The sequence below is a fragment of the Carettochelys insculpta genome, chromosome 1, assembly GCF_033958435.1.
Source record: "Carettochelys insculpta isolate YL-2023 chromosome 1, ASM3395843v1, whole genome shotgun sequence".
NCBI classification, from domain to species: Eukaryota; Metazoa; Chordata; order Testudines; family Carettochelyidae; genus Carettochelys; species Carettochelys insculpta.
In genome coordinates, this window is record NC_134137.1 from 292452320 (window position 1) to 292471578 (window position 19259).

General features: G+C 39.8%; 1 protein-coding gene across 2 annotated transcripts in view; it reads right to left on the bottom strand.

Annotated features, from left to right (window-relative positions):
- Nucleotides 1–19259, bottom strand: part of VEZT (vezatin, adherens junctions transmembrane protein) — a 106333-nt gene that overhangs the window by 25316 nt on the left and 61758 nt on the right. The window contains exons 6-7 of one of the 2 annotated variants that reach the window (XM_075011705.1): nucleotides 17634–17771; nucleotides 4635–4782 (exon numbers count right to left, since the gene is read on the bottom strand). In XM_075011705.1, the coding sequence (XP_074867806.1) occupies nucleotides 4635–4782; nucleotides 17634–17771 (286 nt within the window). Of the gene's footprint in view, nucleotides 1–4634; nucleotides 4783–17633; nucleotides 17784–19259 lie in introns of both variants that reach the window. The other variant, XM_075011695.1, reaches the window with a different exon arrangement.

Genomic DNA, 19259 nt, shown 5'->3' on the forward strand with positions numbered 1-19259 from the left:
CTGCCACTAAAAGACCCAACAAAAACAAATAAGATATCCTCTGCCTGGATACTGCTGATGCCATCATGCATGTTGCAGCATCTGCTGCCTAAGAAGTAGCTTGGAGTGCTGCCCTAATTGCCTTAGTGCCTTCCTCTTCCAGAGACAGAAACTACTCCTTCGAGTCCTCCGGGAGAAAAGGCTTGAATATCGTTACAGCCTGCCACATGCTGACATAGTAGTGGGCTATGAGGGCCTGGTGATTTGCTACCCGGAGTTGGAAGATGGATGATGAATAAAGTTTTTGATCAAAAAAGTTGAGCCTCCTTATGTCTTTATTTTTGGGGGTTGCCCCTGGCTGACCTTTCTGTTTGCAGTAGTTTACAGCCTCTACCGTCAGGGAATTTAGGATAGAGCAGGAGCAAAAGGTACTTAAAGTACTTACATTCCACCTGCTAAGATATAGGGGAAATAGAGGGTCTGCCACAAGGCGTTATCAATCTTGGCCACCACATCATGGTGGGGTAAGGGCACCCTGGCCAGGGACACCTGTCCCAGAACCCCAAAAAGGATATATTTGGTTTCTTCCAACTCCTCTGCCTGAAGATTTGGGTCAGAGGCCGCCCTATTAAGAAATGCCTAATGAGCCCATCCATTATCCTAGGGAACCATCAGAGGGATGCACTCAAACAGCTTCCTCAGGCAAGGAGAAGGAAGCCTGCACCGGGGGACCTCTTCAGGGAGTAGGGAGGCAGAAGGCTGAGACTTTTTACAACTTTTCCACCGTAGGGTGGCAGCCCTCAAAACATCCAGTGCCAAAGGGTGCTTAGAGGAGGAGGCCAACGGTGCCACTGATGTGGAGCTACCGAGTGTGGCATTTGGGACAACACAGGAAATTCCCACAGATTCCATGGGTACGACTGAGATGGCCAGGCCTGCAGCCACTGAGCTATCTTGGAATCCATCTGCAGTGCAAAAGATGTTGGGAGGGGTGCCTCAGCTGGAGGCCTGATGTGAGTCCAGGCTGATGGAACACATGATGTCGGGAGACCAGGAGCGAGTGTAGGTGTCAGTGCAGTGAGCAGGGATACCAGTGTGCCCTGGCCAAGGATGCCAATGCCCACAATGCAGGTGAGGGGTGTGAACTGTCCCCTGGAGAACACTGACTGCTGTGAGACCTGTGGTGTGGATGTTGGTGACCACTACATTTGCAGTCAGAGGGTACGGGAGCAGTGCCAATCATGAGCAGAGCAGTGCTGCAATGCGGAATAGGACCTCCAACCCCTGTGCATGTCTCATATACAAGGTGAGGGGAAGCCAGTGCTGGGGAGCAGTACTGGCTTGGGGAATGGTGCTGGGGTGCGGGCAACCTGTCCCATGAATGATGTTCAGGTCATGGTGAATACCAGTCCTGGATATACCATCAGTGCTGGGGCAGGAGTGGGGAGGTAGCACATGTCTTAGGTGACCTGTGTCCCACTCCCAGCAAGCCTGGCTTCAAGTGCTTGACAGCCCTGGAGCCTTCAGGGGAGCAACGTTTCTGTGGAGACTGGTGTGGTGCCATAGCAGGCTTCCCTTTACGGTGCCGTCCTGCAATCACAGATGTGGGCAATGCAGCATCAGCGTTATGTCCTGGGCTCCCTGCTGGGCCTTTTGAGGGCAGGGGAGCAAGAAGGAGAGCATCACTCCGAAGTGGCCTTAAAGGTCAGTTGGGCCGCAGCAGAAGAGTCAGTGACGGACTGGCATTTTAGCCTTGTCTGCCTGTCCCTACCTTGCCTGGGCTTGCACAGTGCCAGGGAGTGGTGTTAGGTAGTCAGTGGCACCAGTGGAATGCTGTACACCGATGCTCAGTGTGGAGTCCAACCGATCACACACCGGTGTGGATGCGAATGCCATTGCGAGAGCTTTTAGACAAATGTTCCTCTCCTTTTTCATGTGACGCTTAAACGATTTGCAAATGAAGCACTTGCCACTAACCTGTGCCTCTCCAAAGCACCACAAACAGTCACCATGGGGGGCTGCTAACTGGCAAGGGCTGACTGCAACCACAATGTGACTTGAAGCTCTGGGATCAGGGAATGACCCAGCTTGAGGCTAAAGTCCCGACAGGACCTAATAGTAATGAATTAACAGCAAAATAACTAACAGCAGCTATTGACAGGGAAAGCAGTCAAATGAACTAGAAAGGGGAGGGACAGCTAAAAATGAGGCAAGCAAGTTCTGCGCAACGTTGCTGATGGCACGAAGAAACTGAGGGTAGAAGGGACATGGAGACACCCTATATAGCACAGCATTTGTGCACTACTCCAGGGGGTGCCTGAGCCAGTTCCCCTTATGGATACTGCTAAGAAAAAACCTTCTGGAGCACACACACCTTTATTGAATAGACATAAACAAGCACTTGAAAAACTATATCAAATGCAGGTATAATTACTCTATTTCCTTTGTTCAAAACATGAATTATCTTCTTGGACAAAGAGAAGAGATTGGTGTGAATGATCTACCTTCTAGGATAAAACATATCGGCTACGTCTACACTAGTCCCCCCCTTCAAAAGGAGGATGGTAATAAGACACTTTGGAATATGCTAGTGAGGTGCTGCAATGAATATGCAGCACCTCATTAGCATAATGGTGACCTCAGCTTTTCGAAAGAGCCTCTTTCGATCGCACATGGCTTGTCTACATGGGGTCCTTTTTGAAAGGACCCTGCACACTTCGAAATCCCCTTATTGCTATAACCAAATAGGAATAAGGGGATTTTGAAGTGTGCAGGGTCCTTTCAAAAAGGACCCCGTGTAGACGACTCAAGGTGCAGCAGCTGCCCTTATGCTAATGGGGCACTGCAACGAATATGCAGTGCCTCTCTAGCATATCCTGAAGTGTCTCATTAGCATCCCCCTTTCAAAAGGGGGCAGGAGGCTAGTGTAGATATAGCCATTGTATTTTATCCCAACCATTATTTACCTCTATGTCTTTTGAAATCTGTTCTAAGACCTTGCATACAACTGGGGTCAAATTAGCAGGCTTGTAGTACCCCATATCATGTTTTTCCCTTTCTTAAATAAATGTATTATGTTTAAAGTCTTAAGTGATGATGCCCAAGTTTACCATTCATTGGCTTTCAGTAAGGATGTGGTAATTTCTGCTTCCTTATCCTCACTCCCATTAGATAACCAGCCACTGTTGCCAAACTCTTGATTACTTTTATTGAAAACTGAGGCAAAATATTCATTTAGGTGCTTGGCCATACCTAGATTTCCTTTAATTTATACTCAATCTTCAATGCTTAGTAGTCCCACTTCTCTCCTTATTTTCTTTTTTATTTACATGGGTAAAGGCTATTTTACTGTTGATTTTAATTCCCTTTGCAAGGTCTAGCTCTGCTTGGCTTTTGGTAGATGTCACTTTTCCATTACATTTTCTAACCATCAAGAGGTTGCTTTTGTTGCCGATCCATCCCTTCTTCCACTGATTGTGGGCCTTCTGCTTTCTCTCAATTACCTGTTTGAAGGTATTATCTATCCAGTTTGAATACATTTCCCTTACCTACGATTTCTTGCCTCTTAGTTGGGATGCAGGCTCCAGATATTTTAAGTCAAAACTGAAAAAGCTAACGTCAAGCCTCCTTCCCAATCAGATCCTCACGTTAGAAGCTAGAAGAGGCTGGAGGAAGGCACAGCCTTCCCAAACTGCCAGGGATTGACTCTGGCCCCTGCTTCAGCATGGCTTCCAGGCAGGCCCTGGGCTTCAGTGGCTCTGACACTGGGGACAGTGGGATCGTGTGCCCTGCCTGTGCCCTACGTCAGTAGACTGGGGATGCCTGCTTTCCCATGCTCCGAGAGGCTGGGATCATGCACCACCCACCCTCTCCATGTTCTAGGGCCACAGAGACTCATGCCAGGGGCTGGAGGCCTGTCTCTGCTGCGCAAAGGGGGTGGGGCGCTTGGCCCTTGGTTCACCCACCGTCCATGTTCCTCCCACTCAGTAATCAGGCATAGAGATTATGAGTATCTCCCAACCATCTCCATCAAATTTCCAGTTTGCAGACCATTAAACATCTGCCATTCTGTTTAGTTAAATATATTTCAGTAGTACACAATTCATGATGCTAAGTGCCCAGCTTATGAACCCTCCTGCATAAATAAATGCCAGATTTTCTTTTTTCAAATACCACCAATATACATCTCTGGAATGTCTGTTTTTCTTCAAGATGAGAAGCAGGAAATTAGCCAACAGGCATATACAAATTAAGAAATTACTTCATTGACTTTTTCTTCAGCACTGGTTAAATTAAGTCACAGCATCACATACAACATTTGGGAACAGAGCGATCTGTGAACGCTAGTTTATTTTTTGTTAAACCAAAACAATGACAGACAACCCACCTGCCTATTCTGCAATGCTCATCATCTCTTTAAATTAATGTTAAAAGAAATTCTCCTGAAAGCCTGTATTTGTAAATCTAGGCAAGATGAGCATTCATGACTCTCAATAAAGGCTCTTTAAATGTACTCTTCTACTACAGACTGATGCATGTAGAGGAAGAAAAATCAGAAGTCTGACAAAATAAACAGAATGGCACTGTCACAACTGAAATGGATTTGGATGAGTCTGTGTATGTAAGCATGCATTCTCCCTTCTAGGATGGATTACCTTGAGTGCTGGCAGGCTGAAGCCATCTGTGAGGTTGTGTGCCTCTTCTTCAGACACCCGTTCTTCATTCAGACCCAGACCTAGTTCCTTAAAAGGAACTACACAAATATAGTTGGTCACATTGTCACTCTCTGCATTCAGAGGGTAGGTTTACTCAGAGTTAAGGCAGTTAACAAAAAAACCTTTACATTAAATGGAGGGTGAGGAAAGAGAGAGAAAGCAACCAACAACCTCCAATTTCTAAGGATCTTTCTTTCTGACAAGTTATCTGAAAGCACGGTCACTCCAAGCAGTTTTAAGAGAGCATTGTACAATCTTACCCACTGTATAGGTTTGAAACATTCAAATGTGTACAATAAGTTGCAGACAAAGGGTACTGCATCATCTAAATTAGGATAATAAACAGCTCATAAATAATCCTTGAAATCTCTTTAATCGTGGAAACCTTTGCCAAACAATCAAATATTTAGCTCAAAATAAATTCTAATGACAGCTTTAGGTTATGTCTACACTACAACATAAAATTGATTTTAAGGCAATTAGCTCAATTTTAGAATGTCACTGTCTGCACTGCAAACACTATTATGTCGATTTTAGGGAGCTCTGAGGTCAACATTCTTACATCGACCATCCGAGGTAGCATAACACCAAGCTTGAATTTAAAAGGTTGAAATGATGCTAGTGTGAACACAGCATTTCTTTACATCAATTTTATTGGCAGAGGTATCCCACAATGTGCCACGGTTGTCCATTCTGGCCATGCATCTCCACTGCCTTCCAGGTGCGCGGGAAGTAGGTGACAGGAACCCCGGCAATTTGAATTCATTTTCATTTTCATTCTGACCAGAGTGGATAGCACACCTTGGAAGTGCCCCTCAGAAGCCATCCATTGCATGGCATCTGTAGCCACAGCATCTCTAGCCATCTTCCCATCATGAGTACTCAGGCCTCTTCTGATCTGAGTTCTCAGAGTCATAAGAGAGCTCCAGCATGAAGCCATAATGAGCTAGTGCATTTGAGTCTGCAAGCGAAGTGCAGATATTAAAAGATTTTGCAGGAGATGATCACAAAAGGTTACTCCTGGGATACTCAGAAATGCCCGGTGAGAGTGAAGGAGCCTATGATGGCTCTGCCAGAACTATGTCTACACTTAGAGAAAACTTCAAAATAGCCATGCTAATGGCCATTTCGAAGAATACTAATGAGGTGCTGAAATGCATATTCAGTGCCTCATTAGCATGCCACCAGCCACAGCACTTAGAAATTGCCGCTTTTCGCTCCCATGCGGCTTGTCCAAACGGGGGGCCGTTTTGGAAAGGACCCCGTCAACTCCAAAATCCCCTTAATTCCCATCAGCAGATATCAGCAGGGGATTTCAAAGTTGGCAGGGTCCTTTTGAAAAGGACCGCCATCTGGACAAGCCGCACAGAGCCAATGTTAATCAAAAGTTGACAATAGTGGCACCAAAGCGACCTGCTGTCCTGTGAAAGCATGCTCCAGTACAGGAAAGAGGACTCAGCAGAGCTCTTGATGGCTGTCAGAAAGCAAAGTGAGATCCTGCATTCCATACTGGAGTTGCAGAGGGACACCTCAGGCAGGATTCATTATGCAGACTCCACACCCTGCTGCACAGGGTCCCCTCAATATACCTTGATCCCCACCTTGTTGTGGTCCCCAAATGTGGGATAGGGTACCCACAATGCATTGTTCATGAAGCTGAATGTAGGTAAGGCAAGGGAGACATTGTAAGTTGACTTTCTGAACATTTGCGGACACTGAACTTCGACTTTATAAAATCTTGCATTAAGGAGCCAACTTTACTAAATTTATTTTGCAGTGGTTGCAGCATGCCATATTTTAAATACTATTTGCAAAGCAAGTAGGGAGAATTTCATGCCATCCAGAAGCAGAGGATCTCCCCTGTTCCTGCATATTCCCTCACTGGGCATGAGGAAGACCAGAGAGACCCACCCTGGATTTATATTTGAAGGGTACCTTGTTTCAACAACAGTTACTCAATTTTCGCCAGCATGTGTGGCGGAGGTTTTTGTTTGGGCAGATGAGAGATACAAGGTATATCAGTGACTCATGCTACAAGATTACCGTAATCAGAAATACAAGTGTTTTAATCTACCCTGAGAAGTGAAGTTGGGCATAAAGGGAAAGGTCTCTGCTGAGTGAAGCTCAGTTAGGCAGTCACACTTCACATTTTCCTTCTAGCTAAACAAGTTATTTTCACTTGATTTTTGAAAACTCAAAATATTTAGCTCTGCAAGCTGAAGAGAGTAATGACCAGATTACCCACCTGTGCCAATTTACAGGAAACTTCTAAGAATGTCCAAATTCCATAAACTACATATGAATGTAGTACTTTTCAAAAAGAATATACTTTCATCTACCAAAAAGCCTCGGAGGAAAATATTCTTATGAATATAGAAACTTAATAAAGTTTAACGACAATAAATACAAGAACTGAGAAAGTAAAAGTAATGAACTGTAGCACTAAAACGTGGCAGAACCTCTGTACGGTCAATGATACTATAAATAACACTGAAGTTAACATTTTTATGGGAAGTCACTGGCTACATGACCAGAAAAGGTTTAGAAACATCAGGAAAACTAGTCTGTGCTTTTTCTACGCTATGAATAGATAAGCAATGATGTAAGTAACAAGGTATCAATTTGTAACACTTGAATTCCAAATTATGTCAGGTTACAACCAAAATACTGACAGCAGTTACCATATAATACTCTTCAAATGCCAGACTTCAATGTTATCAAAAACTTAAATGCAGACATTGAAGAAGTACCTCATAAGAAAGTCACTTTTTTGGTTTATTATTAGTCTATGGAATGCTATCTTTAAATTAAGTAAATCTAACATCTTTCTTTCTAAGGGTAATGTATTTTCTAAAAATGTAGTAAAACAGTATAGTCACATTGTCTCTATACAAATACAAATCTGAACTAATCAAATTCTATTCTATAAAATCTTAAATAGGTTGTAATTCTGCCCTCTGTCACACACATATCTGAGCAACTTCCAGTGGTGCATTACAGGATATGACCCATCTCGCTCACATCTCATCCTCTCCACAGCAGAACTTACATGCAATGTAGTCTTATTTTGGTAGGGTTTTGTTTATATGCACCATTTTTAAGTTAGAGAAAGCAGACTGAAGAAGTGCACCGTGCTCCTGGAGCAGAAAGTGGTGAGCTCCTTAGTTCCTATGGGAGTTTGTACTGCAGTCTCAAGCCATCCTCCCAGAAGCCCATTCTCCTGAACTGACAAGCTCTACCCTTATGGCAAAGCACTCCAATGTGCATTAGGACCAGAGTTGTTGACCATCGCCTTTAGGTGTTCTTTTAGGTATCCTGGACCCAGGCCAAGGAATACTTTCAGGGTAAGATCTCAGAGAACTTGACTAGATATTTTATAGAAAACCAAGGTTGAAAGGCAAAGACAGTTACACATTTGTGGTAGCCTGTGTTGCTAAGCAGACATACTGCAGTGTTCTGTATTAGTTGGCGTTTCTGAAACAACGAAGGCTTTATACCCAGGTATACTGCATTGCTGCAATGCAGAAAGTGGTGAACAAAGGTTTGAATAGCTGAGGCAGCAGCCATTTTTGATATACTATACCATGTGACCTCTTTTCACTGCTCCACAATGCCTTCTACCATATCACCAGCTTCAGAATCTCCTTCTCTCCTGCTGCCCAACTTTCTTGCTCACTCAGCTCCATGCTTTCTGTAGTAGATTTTGGTAGCTAATACTTCTATTTACCATCCCTACTACCGGGCATTCTGTGAATACTGAAAGCTTCCTATTTGTGTCATCCCTAGTGTTTGCCAGTCCTGTGCTTCACTATTTTCAGGATTTTGAGTTAGAAGTTTGAACGATTTCGAGACTTAATGAATGCCTGATCTATTCCGAATATATTATATATGTTACATGCACCACGTTTATCTGATTAATTTGTGCTTTGCAGTAGTTGTACTTTGTGGTGGGTTGGGTATCAAGTGTTACCAACTCCTGTGGTATCTGGCATTTTATTAAAGCCTCAGTTACTGAAATTGAGCTTACCTGAGAATCTCATTTTCAGCAAAATACAATAATAAAATGTATCCCAGCTTTTGGATGTGGAGAACTTCTTGAAAAGTTTGAAGTGGACATAATCTAAAAGCTCACAAACAAAATGACAATCAAAAATATAATGTAAGTTTTTTTTTTTAATCTCACAATTTTAAGCCTTTTTCTTCCCATTTTTGGGTGGGATGGATGACATAATTTTTGAGCACTTAGGCTATCTAGTGATAAAATAAAAAATTTCATCTGAACTGTTATCACACATCTACACATTCACTCTGCAAAAGTCTATAAAGGAAACATTTTCCAAGGGGAAAAAAAGATTTAATTCAAACCACATTTCTTTAATTTCTATTTTGATTGGGGTTTGCAAAAGCAATGCTACCTTCCTCTGGGATCATCTAAGGCCCAGCAGAAGCACCGGTCTCCTGCTCCGCTGGCTAAACTGTTTTCCAGGATAGTTAATTACTAGTCCCACCCTTTCACTCCCAGACTCAAATGATTTCCCATCTGTTCAATTCTCACAGGAGTATAAAAAAAAATCTGCTACAGAAAATATTTTTACCACTTGAGCAGAAAAGCAGCACCCATAATGAAGCTTTGATGGTCCATGAGAAAGAAGCACTGAGTGTACAACTTCCAAAAGGGAAGACTCTCTTTAAGCTTTTTCAGTAACTGAAATTAGAAAAAAAAAAACAAAAAACCCAAAGCCTAAATCCTGATCTTTAGATATCCCAGTAATAGGGCAAAGACAAGCCTGTAATGCTAGGTAACCAAGAATGTAGGTGTTGCAATCAGTTACTGACTCATGTAAGTGTGTAGATGTTAGCAGGACCCAATGTTGTAAATTAAACCAGAAGGATAGTCAGAAGGTGGAGTACCTTTGATTGAGATAAAAAAAAAATCAGGCAACAATCTTTATGACTGGACATTTGAAAGTTTTGCTTAAGATTTTTTAAATCTCTCACTGCAACAAACTTGCTCTTGCAGCATAAACCTCTTATAATGCAGGCTCAGTAATGTGATCTCAATATATTTCATTTTTAGTTCACATAAATTTCTGTGCTCTGCATAAGGTTATTAAATGCAGTCTTGGAGAAAGGGCAGGTTTCTGATTCATATTAGAGAAAACTTTGCAGGAGACGGTATATATAACAGTAGGGTTCCACACTGTGTTGAATATAACAGTACAGTGCCTTTCAGAGTTGAAATGTACAGCTGTCTTTAAATAATTAAAGCAAAAAATGGTATAATTACAAAAGCAACAGTGTCCACCAACACAAATGAATCTGAACTTACTTCTAAAAGAATGTTTAGAATCCCAGTGAGATATTAAACAATGGATCCACTAGATAGAAGAAATGTTAACCTTGATTTGATAAGACCAAGATGAAGCACCATCATCATAACTTTAAATTATTCTAAAATAAAATTAACTTTAACTAAAAACTTTACAGTTGAAAAAATCTAGGAATAATTACAATGCTTCAGAGGTCAAGGTATTTTACTTTAAATTATGTTTCAACATCAAAAGACTGGAAGCAATCCTAGAATGAGTCAGAAAAAAATCCCATGGTATGGATACCACAACATAAATAAACTCTTGGGGCATCTACAATCTTATTTTGCTGATAAACTTGACTTGTTATTCTGTGCATGCTGACTGAATGCACATCAGTCCCTTAAAATAGTTACACACAGATGTGTGTGGGAGCAGATAAAATACACCACAGAAGTTTTCTTTAAACAATGTTCAACCTCCACTTTTATGCCCAATTTTAAGGAGACGAGATTTTTAAATAAAAGTTGCTAAATAAAAATGATCTTTCACTTACCCTGGAAATACATAATATACTTTTCATAAACTATATAGAAATTCACCACACTGCCAACCACCATATATTCAAAATCACGAGTCAGAAAAATAATGAGATTTGTTTGAAAGCTTTGTTAAGTTTGTTAAGCTTTGCTTAAAAATCATGAGATTTTACGAAAAAAATAAAATGTGGTGGTTTTATTGTTCTTTTGTTTTTTGAACGTTAAGGGTAAAGTTGGGTAACATTTTCAAGCTTTTTCACCACAACCATGAGGGACAGGCACTTTTTTTAATTAAAGCTGAGATTCTCACCTAATCAGAAACCATACATAGCTAGGGATTAAAACAAAACCTAATACGATGAATACTAACAGAGAGATAGCTAAGCTAGTCTATATACTATCAAAACAAAAAAGCAGTTCAGTAGCACTTTCAAGACTAAGAAAATAATTTATTAGCTGATGAGCTTTTGTGGGACAGACCCACTTCTTCAGATCAACTAATGTCATATATGCCATCATGTGCCAACAATTCCCAGATGCTTTACATATTGGACAGACTTCAAACTCTTTTAGACAAAGAATTAATGGGCATAAAACAGACATTAAAACACTCCTGATTCACAAACCTGTCAGCCAGCACTTTAATGGAGTGGGCCATTCTGTTAATGACCTGAAAGTCTGTGTTTTACTGAAGACGAATTTTCACAACAGTTTGGAAAGGCTGCTGAACTCTCTTTTATATTCAAATTTGACACATTAACACATGGCTTGAACTGGGATGGGAATTTTCTAGCTCATTATAGGGGATCTTTTGCATACTTGGCTTTATCTAATTTTTGACTCCCCACCCCCGCCCTGCCTTCTGCCCCTCTGCTGGTTTGCTCACCTTGATAATATTTTTCTGATTTGTCAACCTTGATTACTACTTTTGGTTCTCTGTGCCTTAAATATTGAGTCTGTTCTGGTACGGCTATGATCTGAAGAAGCAGGTCTGTCCCATGAAAGCTCATCACCTAATAAATTATTTTGTTAGTCTTTAAAGTGCTACTGGACTGCTTTTTTGTTTTGGTAATACAATGAAGAATCTCAAGAATTACCAGTAATACACTTTTAGCTTGAAACAAATACATTTTTGAGTATCAACTAGCGACTCCTATCAAAGTCAAAATTCAGTAAAGTGGGCAGCCACCTGCGTTTACAGTTGTCCATATATTTGTGCAAAATCTATTTACTTTATTTCATTTACAACTTGGGACCAAGAGAATGCAAAGTATCTTGTTAAAGCAAAAAAACACCCAGCAGTTCAGCACAAAATTTCAAATATATAGCACAGATTAGACAGCTCTTCTTCAGGGCAGCAACCTTATCTTATTTGCCTGTAAAGCACCATGCTCACCAAGGGTGTTGTATATCAGTGCATAAGTACAAATACTTGGCACTTACAAAACAATTTACATGAAAGGAATAACACACCTCATAAAAGTGAACTGATGAAAATGTAAGATGCTGAGCAATTTCACTTCCCAATGGACCCGCCCTGCAACATTAATTCCAATGAAATCGGTTATGATTCACTGATTTCTGTAAGAGTTGAACATGCTCCATTTTTCACCTTACAGTCAGCATCTGGCAAAAGACACTTTTGTTTGGAGCTTTTTATCCAATTGTTCCATATCTAATATTTTTAGCAACTTGTTTAAAAAAACTGTAGTGAAACTATACATTAAGCATTTACTTATTCAAGGTGCTCTGTACAATAGCAAAGGTGTTCATTTTTGTACAAACTGACCAAATTTTACACACACACACACACACACACACACACACACACACACACAAAATAAATAAAAATAAAAAATAATCCTGGCCCAACCCGGGCACTAACTCATCACCAAAGTTGGTGCATTTTACAACATTTAACCTACCATTTCCTTAATTTTTATCTAAGGAATTAAAACAAAAACCCTGCATTGTGTTTTTTCAGTGTTTCTTGATACAAAATCTACATTTTCATAAAGTTGTGAGAGTAGTAGTAATAGACCAAAGATGTAAGTCTCCCTGAAGTCAACACAGCTGAGAAATATATAACACACTTGCGTTTACATGCTTTGGTATGAGTTTATTCCATTAAAATGCTATTTCTCCGATGTCATGACCAGTTGAAGTTTGAAGCTGAGAATGACTACATAGTATGCAAAAGCACTCTGGCTAAAATAAAATCCAAGTGGGGTATAAAGTAGAAAGCTTGGGGTCAGATTGGGTCTGAAATGCCCCAAATATCAGAATGTCACACTAATAGCAATTAATTCACCACATCACACGCTGGGGTCTGTTGGCAATGTCAGTCTGCAGTAACCTAGACATCTGCCTCACACGTAGATTTGTATAGAAGTCTACATGCCAACAACAGTCACCAATACAGTAACAAATAGTAACTAATAAAACCTGCACTTCTGTAGCGCTCACCAACCCAGAATTTTACAGTCCTACAAATCTTCAAGAATTAAACCTCACAACACCCATGTCAGATAAGCAAGTGAAGAAACTCACATAAGTAGACATTAAGAGACTTGCGGCATAGTCACACAGCAAGGCTATGGCAAAGTTAGAAATAAAAGCCAGACGTCTTGCACTTTAGCAGCTAAACAACACATTCTTTCCTCCACAAATCTTTTGCTACTCTTTGTATTTTGTCACAAGAGGAGGATTTATCCCATTTGTAGCAAAATGAGAGATTCATTAATCCAGCTCCTCAGAGTATGCAAATTGATATAGCTCCACCAAACTCAGTCACTCATTTACATCAGTTTAAGATATGACCCATAGAATTTTAAGGTGAGAAAGATCATTACAATTGTGTAGTTTGACCTCCGGAATAACAGAGGTCATAAACTGTTACCCATCCAAGCTTAATCCTGCATTAATTGAAATATGTAGAAATTCCAACTAATTTCATCAGTTCACACTGCAAACCTTATAAATGTCAAATGATGGAGAAGTCCCTTTGTCTGAGTAAAAAGTAACCTTTACATGCATGTGCTTTCTTCAGTTATTCTGCAAATACCTCTGGAGAATAGTAACAGAGAGGAAGCCGTGCTAGTCTATACACTATCAAACAAAAAGCAGTCAAGTTGCACTTTAAAGACTAGCAAAGTAGTTTATTAGGTGAGCTTTCGTGGGACAGACCCACTTCTTCAGACCATAGCCAGACCAGAACAGACGCAATATTTAAGGCACAGAGAACCAAAAACAGTAAGCAAGGAGGACAAATCAGAAAAAGATAATCAAGGTGAGCAAATCAGAGAGTGGGGGGGTGGAGGGGGAAGGTCAAGAATTAGATTGAGCCAAGTATGCAGACGAGCCCCTATAGTGACTCAGAAAGTTCCCATCATGATTTAAACCATGTGTTAATGTGCCGAATTTGAATATAAAAGCCAGCTCGGCTGTTTCCCTTTCCAGAACGGTGCGATAATTCTTCTTCAGTAACACACATACCTTTCTACATACCTTTAGGTCATTGACAGAATGCCCCACTCCATTAAAATGTTGACTAACTGGTTTGTGGATCTGAAGTGTTTTGATGTCTGTTTTGTGCCCATTGACCCTTTGTCAATGGCTTAGTTGTAGGGAAAGGTTCCAGGACTGGTATTCCTGGGCTATAGACTGTGGCTGTTAGTGAGGAACCTCATGAGGTTGGGAGGTTGTCTGTAGGAGAGAACAGGCATGTCACCCAGGGCCTTCTGGAATGTGGCATCCTGATTAAGGGTAGGTTGTAGGTCTTTAATAATTCATTGCAGTGGCCTGAATTGGGGGCTGTAGGTGATGACCAGTGGTGTTCTGTTCTTGGCTTTTTTGGGCCGATCTTGGAGTAGCTGGTCTCTGGGTATTCATCTGGCCCTTTTGATTTGTTTTTTTACTTCTCCTGGTGGGTAATTCAGGTTTATGAATATTTGGTAAAGTTCTTGTAGTTTTTGGTCTCTGTCAGTGGGATCAGAGCAAATGCAATTGTACCTAAGAGCTTGACTGTAAACAATGGATCTAGTCATGTGTGCAGGATGGAAACTAGAAGGGTGTAGATAAGTATAGCGATCAGTAGGTTTTCGGTGCAGTGTGGTACTTGTGCCATTTGTTATGAATGACTCAGCTTTGAAAAAGAAAGATGTGATAGGGTGCAGTTATATATTGTTTCCACAATGCAAGACTGATCTTTAACATAACAAGTACAGAACACGAGTGGAAGATCTTCCAGCTCAGAAAAGGATACTGTCCATCAAATCCAATATTAGAACTTCATATAAGCTGAAAGTGATACTACTTCTGATGTTTTAAATTAAATTTTAACACTGTTCAACATGGTGATAATTAAAATTTGTTGTGTCATAAAATATCCAGATATTAATTTATTTTCACAAAAAAAATGTTAAGGGAGTTGTAAGCTTTGACATGTTAGCCTGAAGTACATGTTTGCTCAATTTCCAGTCTAATTTGACTAAATAACAACACAGTACTAGGTGTATGCAATCTATACAGCTATGAACAAAACTACGTATTAAGTTTTTTAACGCTCTGTAATAACACATGGCTGTCACAAGAATATCCAAAAGAAAACATTTAATTCTACCAGAAAGAATACTAACAAGACAATGTTTACAATATGCTGTTTGGTCTGACAGGGCCTCTTTGGTCCCCAAAAGGTGCTTTTTATTCCTGCCTCCAACAGGACATTTTGGTGGGGAATGGGAGGGAGTGCATATTTACTAATACACATCAAACAAGTCTGAGCAGATAACCACCATATGACAACCTACATTGGATGTGAGCTGTATTTATCTAAACACTCACATTTATGAAAATCACTGTTTTTTGTCTACTTGTCTATTGCTTCAGGATTCATTCAAAACTTTTCAAATAGCCATGTTTGTTTTTTTTAAAATTCGTTTGTTAGCTGAGCTCCTCTCAAATACTCCTTTGATCCGTACCTCTTTTATAATGCTCGTGTTTGGGAACTGCTCCATATTTTTTATTTATATAAAAATAGAGTGCCTACCATTGAAGCATCCACACTTCATATATACCATGAGACAAATCTGTACAGGTTGAACCTCTCTAATCTAGAAGCTACTCTAAATCTTTCCCTTGCTTGCCATGTGGCTCCCCTGGTGACAGCTGAAAATCCTACAGTGTGAGGAAACCCTTGGATGATCCAGACAGCTTTAAGTACTCTCCAGTGCTGGAGGAGCGAAAGACCTTGGGAGACTCGGGATGGAATGTGGTACATTCAAAGTAATCTGTGGACAACAACAGCCAGTAGGGTCCATTACAAGCTACAGTAACTCTGGGCAAGTTGCTCCAAATTATGAGTGTTAAAATTCAGCCCTCTTATTCTCCATTTTCATACATTGCACAGATCCACCTATGCCTAAATCTCAACTCCTCTGCCCTACATGTTCTGTCTGCACAGGACATGGCAGCTGAGATTCAAAGGGAGTAAATGGTCATTACAATAATTCAGAGTAGCACCAAGTTACTGTGGCTTGGAATGGACCCTACTGGCCCTCTTCCTGTGTGTCAAGCATCCCCATATTCCACCTTCAAATCCTTCCTCAAAATTCACTTATTTCTTCTAGTTTTTGGCTAATGAATTCCACTGCTGTGTCACCTACTCACTTTTTGTGACAGGTGAAACTCCATCTTTAAACCACACAAAATAAGGCAAAAGTAAATATCAAATTTTCTGAGTTAAGCAAAAGATCTCCTTCTTCCTCATTTCCTAATATAAACCACCCTTGACAGTATTTGTAAGCTAAGAGTGTGGCAACCCTTCTGCTGAAGTAGACCCAGTCCAATTCAAACCAAAGCAGTTCTGTTGAAGGAATTCCAGTGGTCTATGAATCCACGATCTTCTCTCCTGCCCAATGAGCTATACAGCAGTTAGTATTAAATACGAAGTGTATCTGTTTACACTCTGGTACAGAAGGATCTCTGAGAAGACAACATATATTATTCCCCCTTCCAGTTCTCTTTTCCAGTCCTTTATTCTTGCTTATATTCAATCCAGAAATCAAAGTTACTTTTATAAAACTATTTCAGTCACTCCGGATATGACTGTTTTTGTTTTCCTTCACATATACTGAAAATAAATCTGATCTCCAGGGTTATCTCAGGATATGAATCCGTGACATCTTGAACACAAAAACAGGATTCACATCCCTAGATAAACAATAACAAACACTTATTTCCTCTGAACTAGAATATCACTACACCTGTTACGCATACAGACACACACATTCAGGAATGCCCTCAATATTAAGCAAACTATATATTCCAAGAAAACAGCATTTATTGGTAATGACAGATTTTTCACTATGTTACCATGCACATTTATTTGCAAGCTTGTGATTTTTCTGGGGAGGTAGAAATACAGTCACATATTTTTGAAAGCAGCCCATTGGCAGTTCTGATATTTTCCCAGTTATGGCACAGATATAGCACAGCCATTTTTTTAATGCACTATAAGATCATGCTTTGGCATACAGAATTTGAACTGGTTGTGAAAAGTGCAACATTTGATTTTGGAGGCAGAAAATCCTCATTGAGGACTCTGCCTCTTGGCTACCCTATTTTGCAACAGTGCCACTCAGCTTTCATGAAACAGGAAATCACTTACCCTTTAACCTGGAGGCTAGATATGGCAATGGAGACACAAAGTGAGAGGGTAGGTAGCTGAGACAAAAGTTACTTTGGAAGGAAGGAAATAAAAATGGTTAACAGGAATAATGAAAGGGAAAGGACTAAAACACATATCGATATTGGCACGAAGGGCAAATGCTTGCGAGACATAGTAAAATTTGATTATTTTAGATTGAGCAATGACAAAAACCTAAGAAATATTTTAAGGATGTGCTGTCTCCAACATAACTCAAAAAGACACTTTGCAGCCTTCTCCCTTCCTTCCTGCACACATTTAATTAGACACCAAAAGTTTCTACTGGTGCCAGCTGTATTTGTTAAGACAATTAAGTGTTCTTTCTACGTGGATAGGTAATTCACTCATAAATGTCTGCATTTGTAGGTTTTTACAAAAAGGATATTTTTTCAGCATGTACAGAGTAGCTAGTCTTGAAGCTTGAAAGTTGGCTCTGACAGATCGGTAAACAGCTTTACGAAGACCAATGAGATGCTGACTAGGATGCTGTCCAGCTTTATTAAATGAGCAAGCGGCACTGACCCTGTCAAGCAAACTTGAAAAGTAAAATGTGATACAACTGTACAGATGTCCTAAACAATTTTAAAAAGACAACACATCATTTTCACTCTAATATATCTCTTACTCACAAAAGAAAAACCTTTTTTTAATGTGTCAATATATATAATTAAAGCAAAAAAATTTTACCATATCAGTGATACATTTAAATGAAAAAAGTCTGACAACTCTGTAAAGGTCCTGGATCCTACTCCCATTGGAGTCAATGGCAAAATTCCTATGGACCTCAACTGTACAGGATCAGGTCCTACAAAAAGAAAGCACTGTACAGAGATGCTGAAAGGCTAATAAGCTCTGACCCGAACATAAGTCCACTGTAAGTTTTAAAAATATGTATGTTAACATATAGTCTCCACATGCATCTAATTCCTTTGCTCTTACAATTGTTTTATAGTTTCACAGAGGTAGCCATGTTACTCTGTAGCTTCACAAATAACAAGCAGTCCTGTAACCCTAAAAGACTAACAAATTTAGTTGGTAATAAATTTTCAAGAGTAAGACCTGATAAGTGAGTCTTACCCACGAAAGCTCATTATCTAATAAATTTGTTAGTCTTTAAGGTGCTACGTGACCTCTTGTTAAATATTCTACAGATATGCCGTGATACTATCTATTTAAATTTATCTGTATTCCCCACCACTACCACCTGCCAGTACAAGGAAAGTCACACAGTTTGATAAGTCTATCAGACACTTGAATGATAGGACAATTTACCATAATAACTACAGAGGTTCCTCTGGCAGTGTTACAGCTAGAAATACAAAATGAAGCAAAGATTCTGCACACTGAATTACCTATACTAAGATTTTTATATAGACATTGATCTCAACATAGACATATGCATATTAGTGTTTCATTGTGATACTTGCTTGTGGGAACAGACTGAAGGAGAGCTTTAAATAAGTCCTATTATTAAAAAAATTATCTATTTTGTAAATAAACTGAAGTGCATTTGGGTGAATTTTAAATATTTTTGTATTTAAGTTACAAAAACAGAAAATTTAGTAGTGACTAATCTTCTGTTAATGTACGGTATTCTTAATAATGTTCAAGATATTTATTAAAATAAAGGCATGTTAAACACATTAGCTTTAAAAACATCATACTATATTAATATACAAGATTAATAATGTTTTGAAGGGTAAAACATTTTTCATTATAAAAGTTATAAAAGAAATAAAACACCAGTAGCTTGCAATTTTACAAAATCAAAATTAATATGTGCGCCCAGTTTAGTGTTTTCACTGGAACCTTAAAATTATCATCTGTTACAGATTTGCTCTCAACATTGTTGCGACTATTTGAAGTCAATGTCCACAGGTAAACTCTCATTTCAGTCTTTTAACCCACACGCTTCAATGGATTGTAAGAAGTATGTCTGGAAAAGTTAAGGAGCAAGTCAAAAAAGCAGGCAGAAATCTACAGGTGTTATCTCCACGGCAAGAGTCTACTA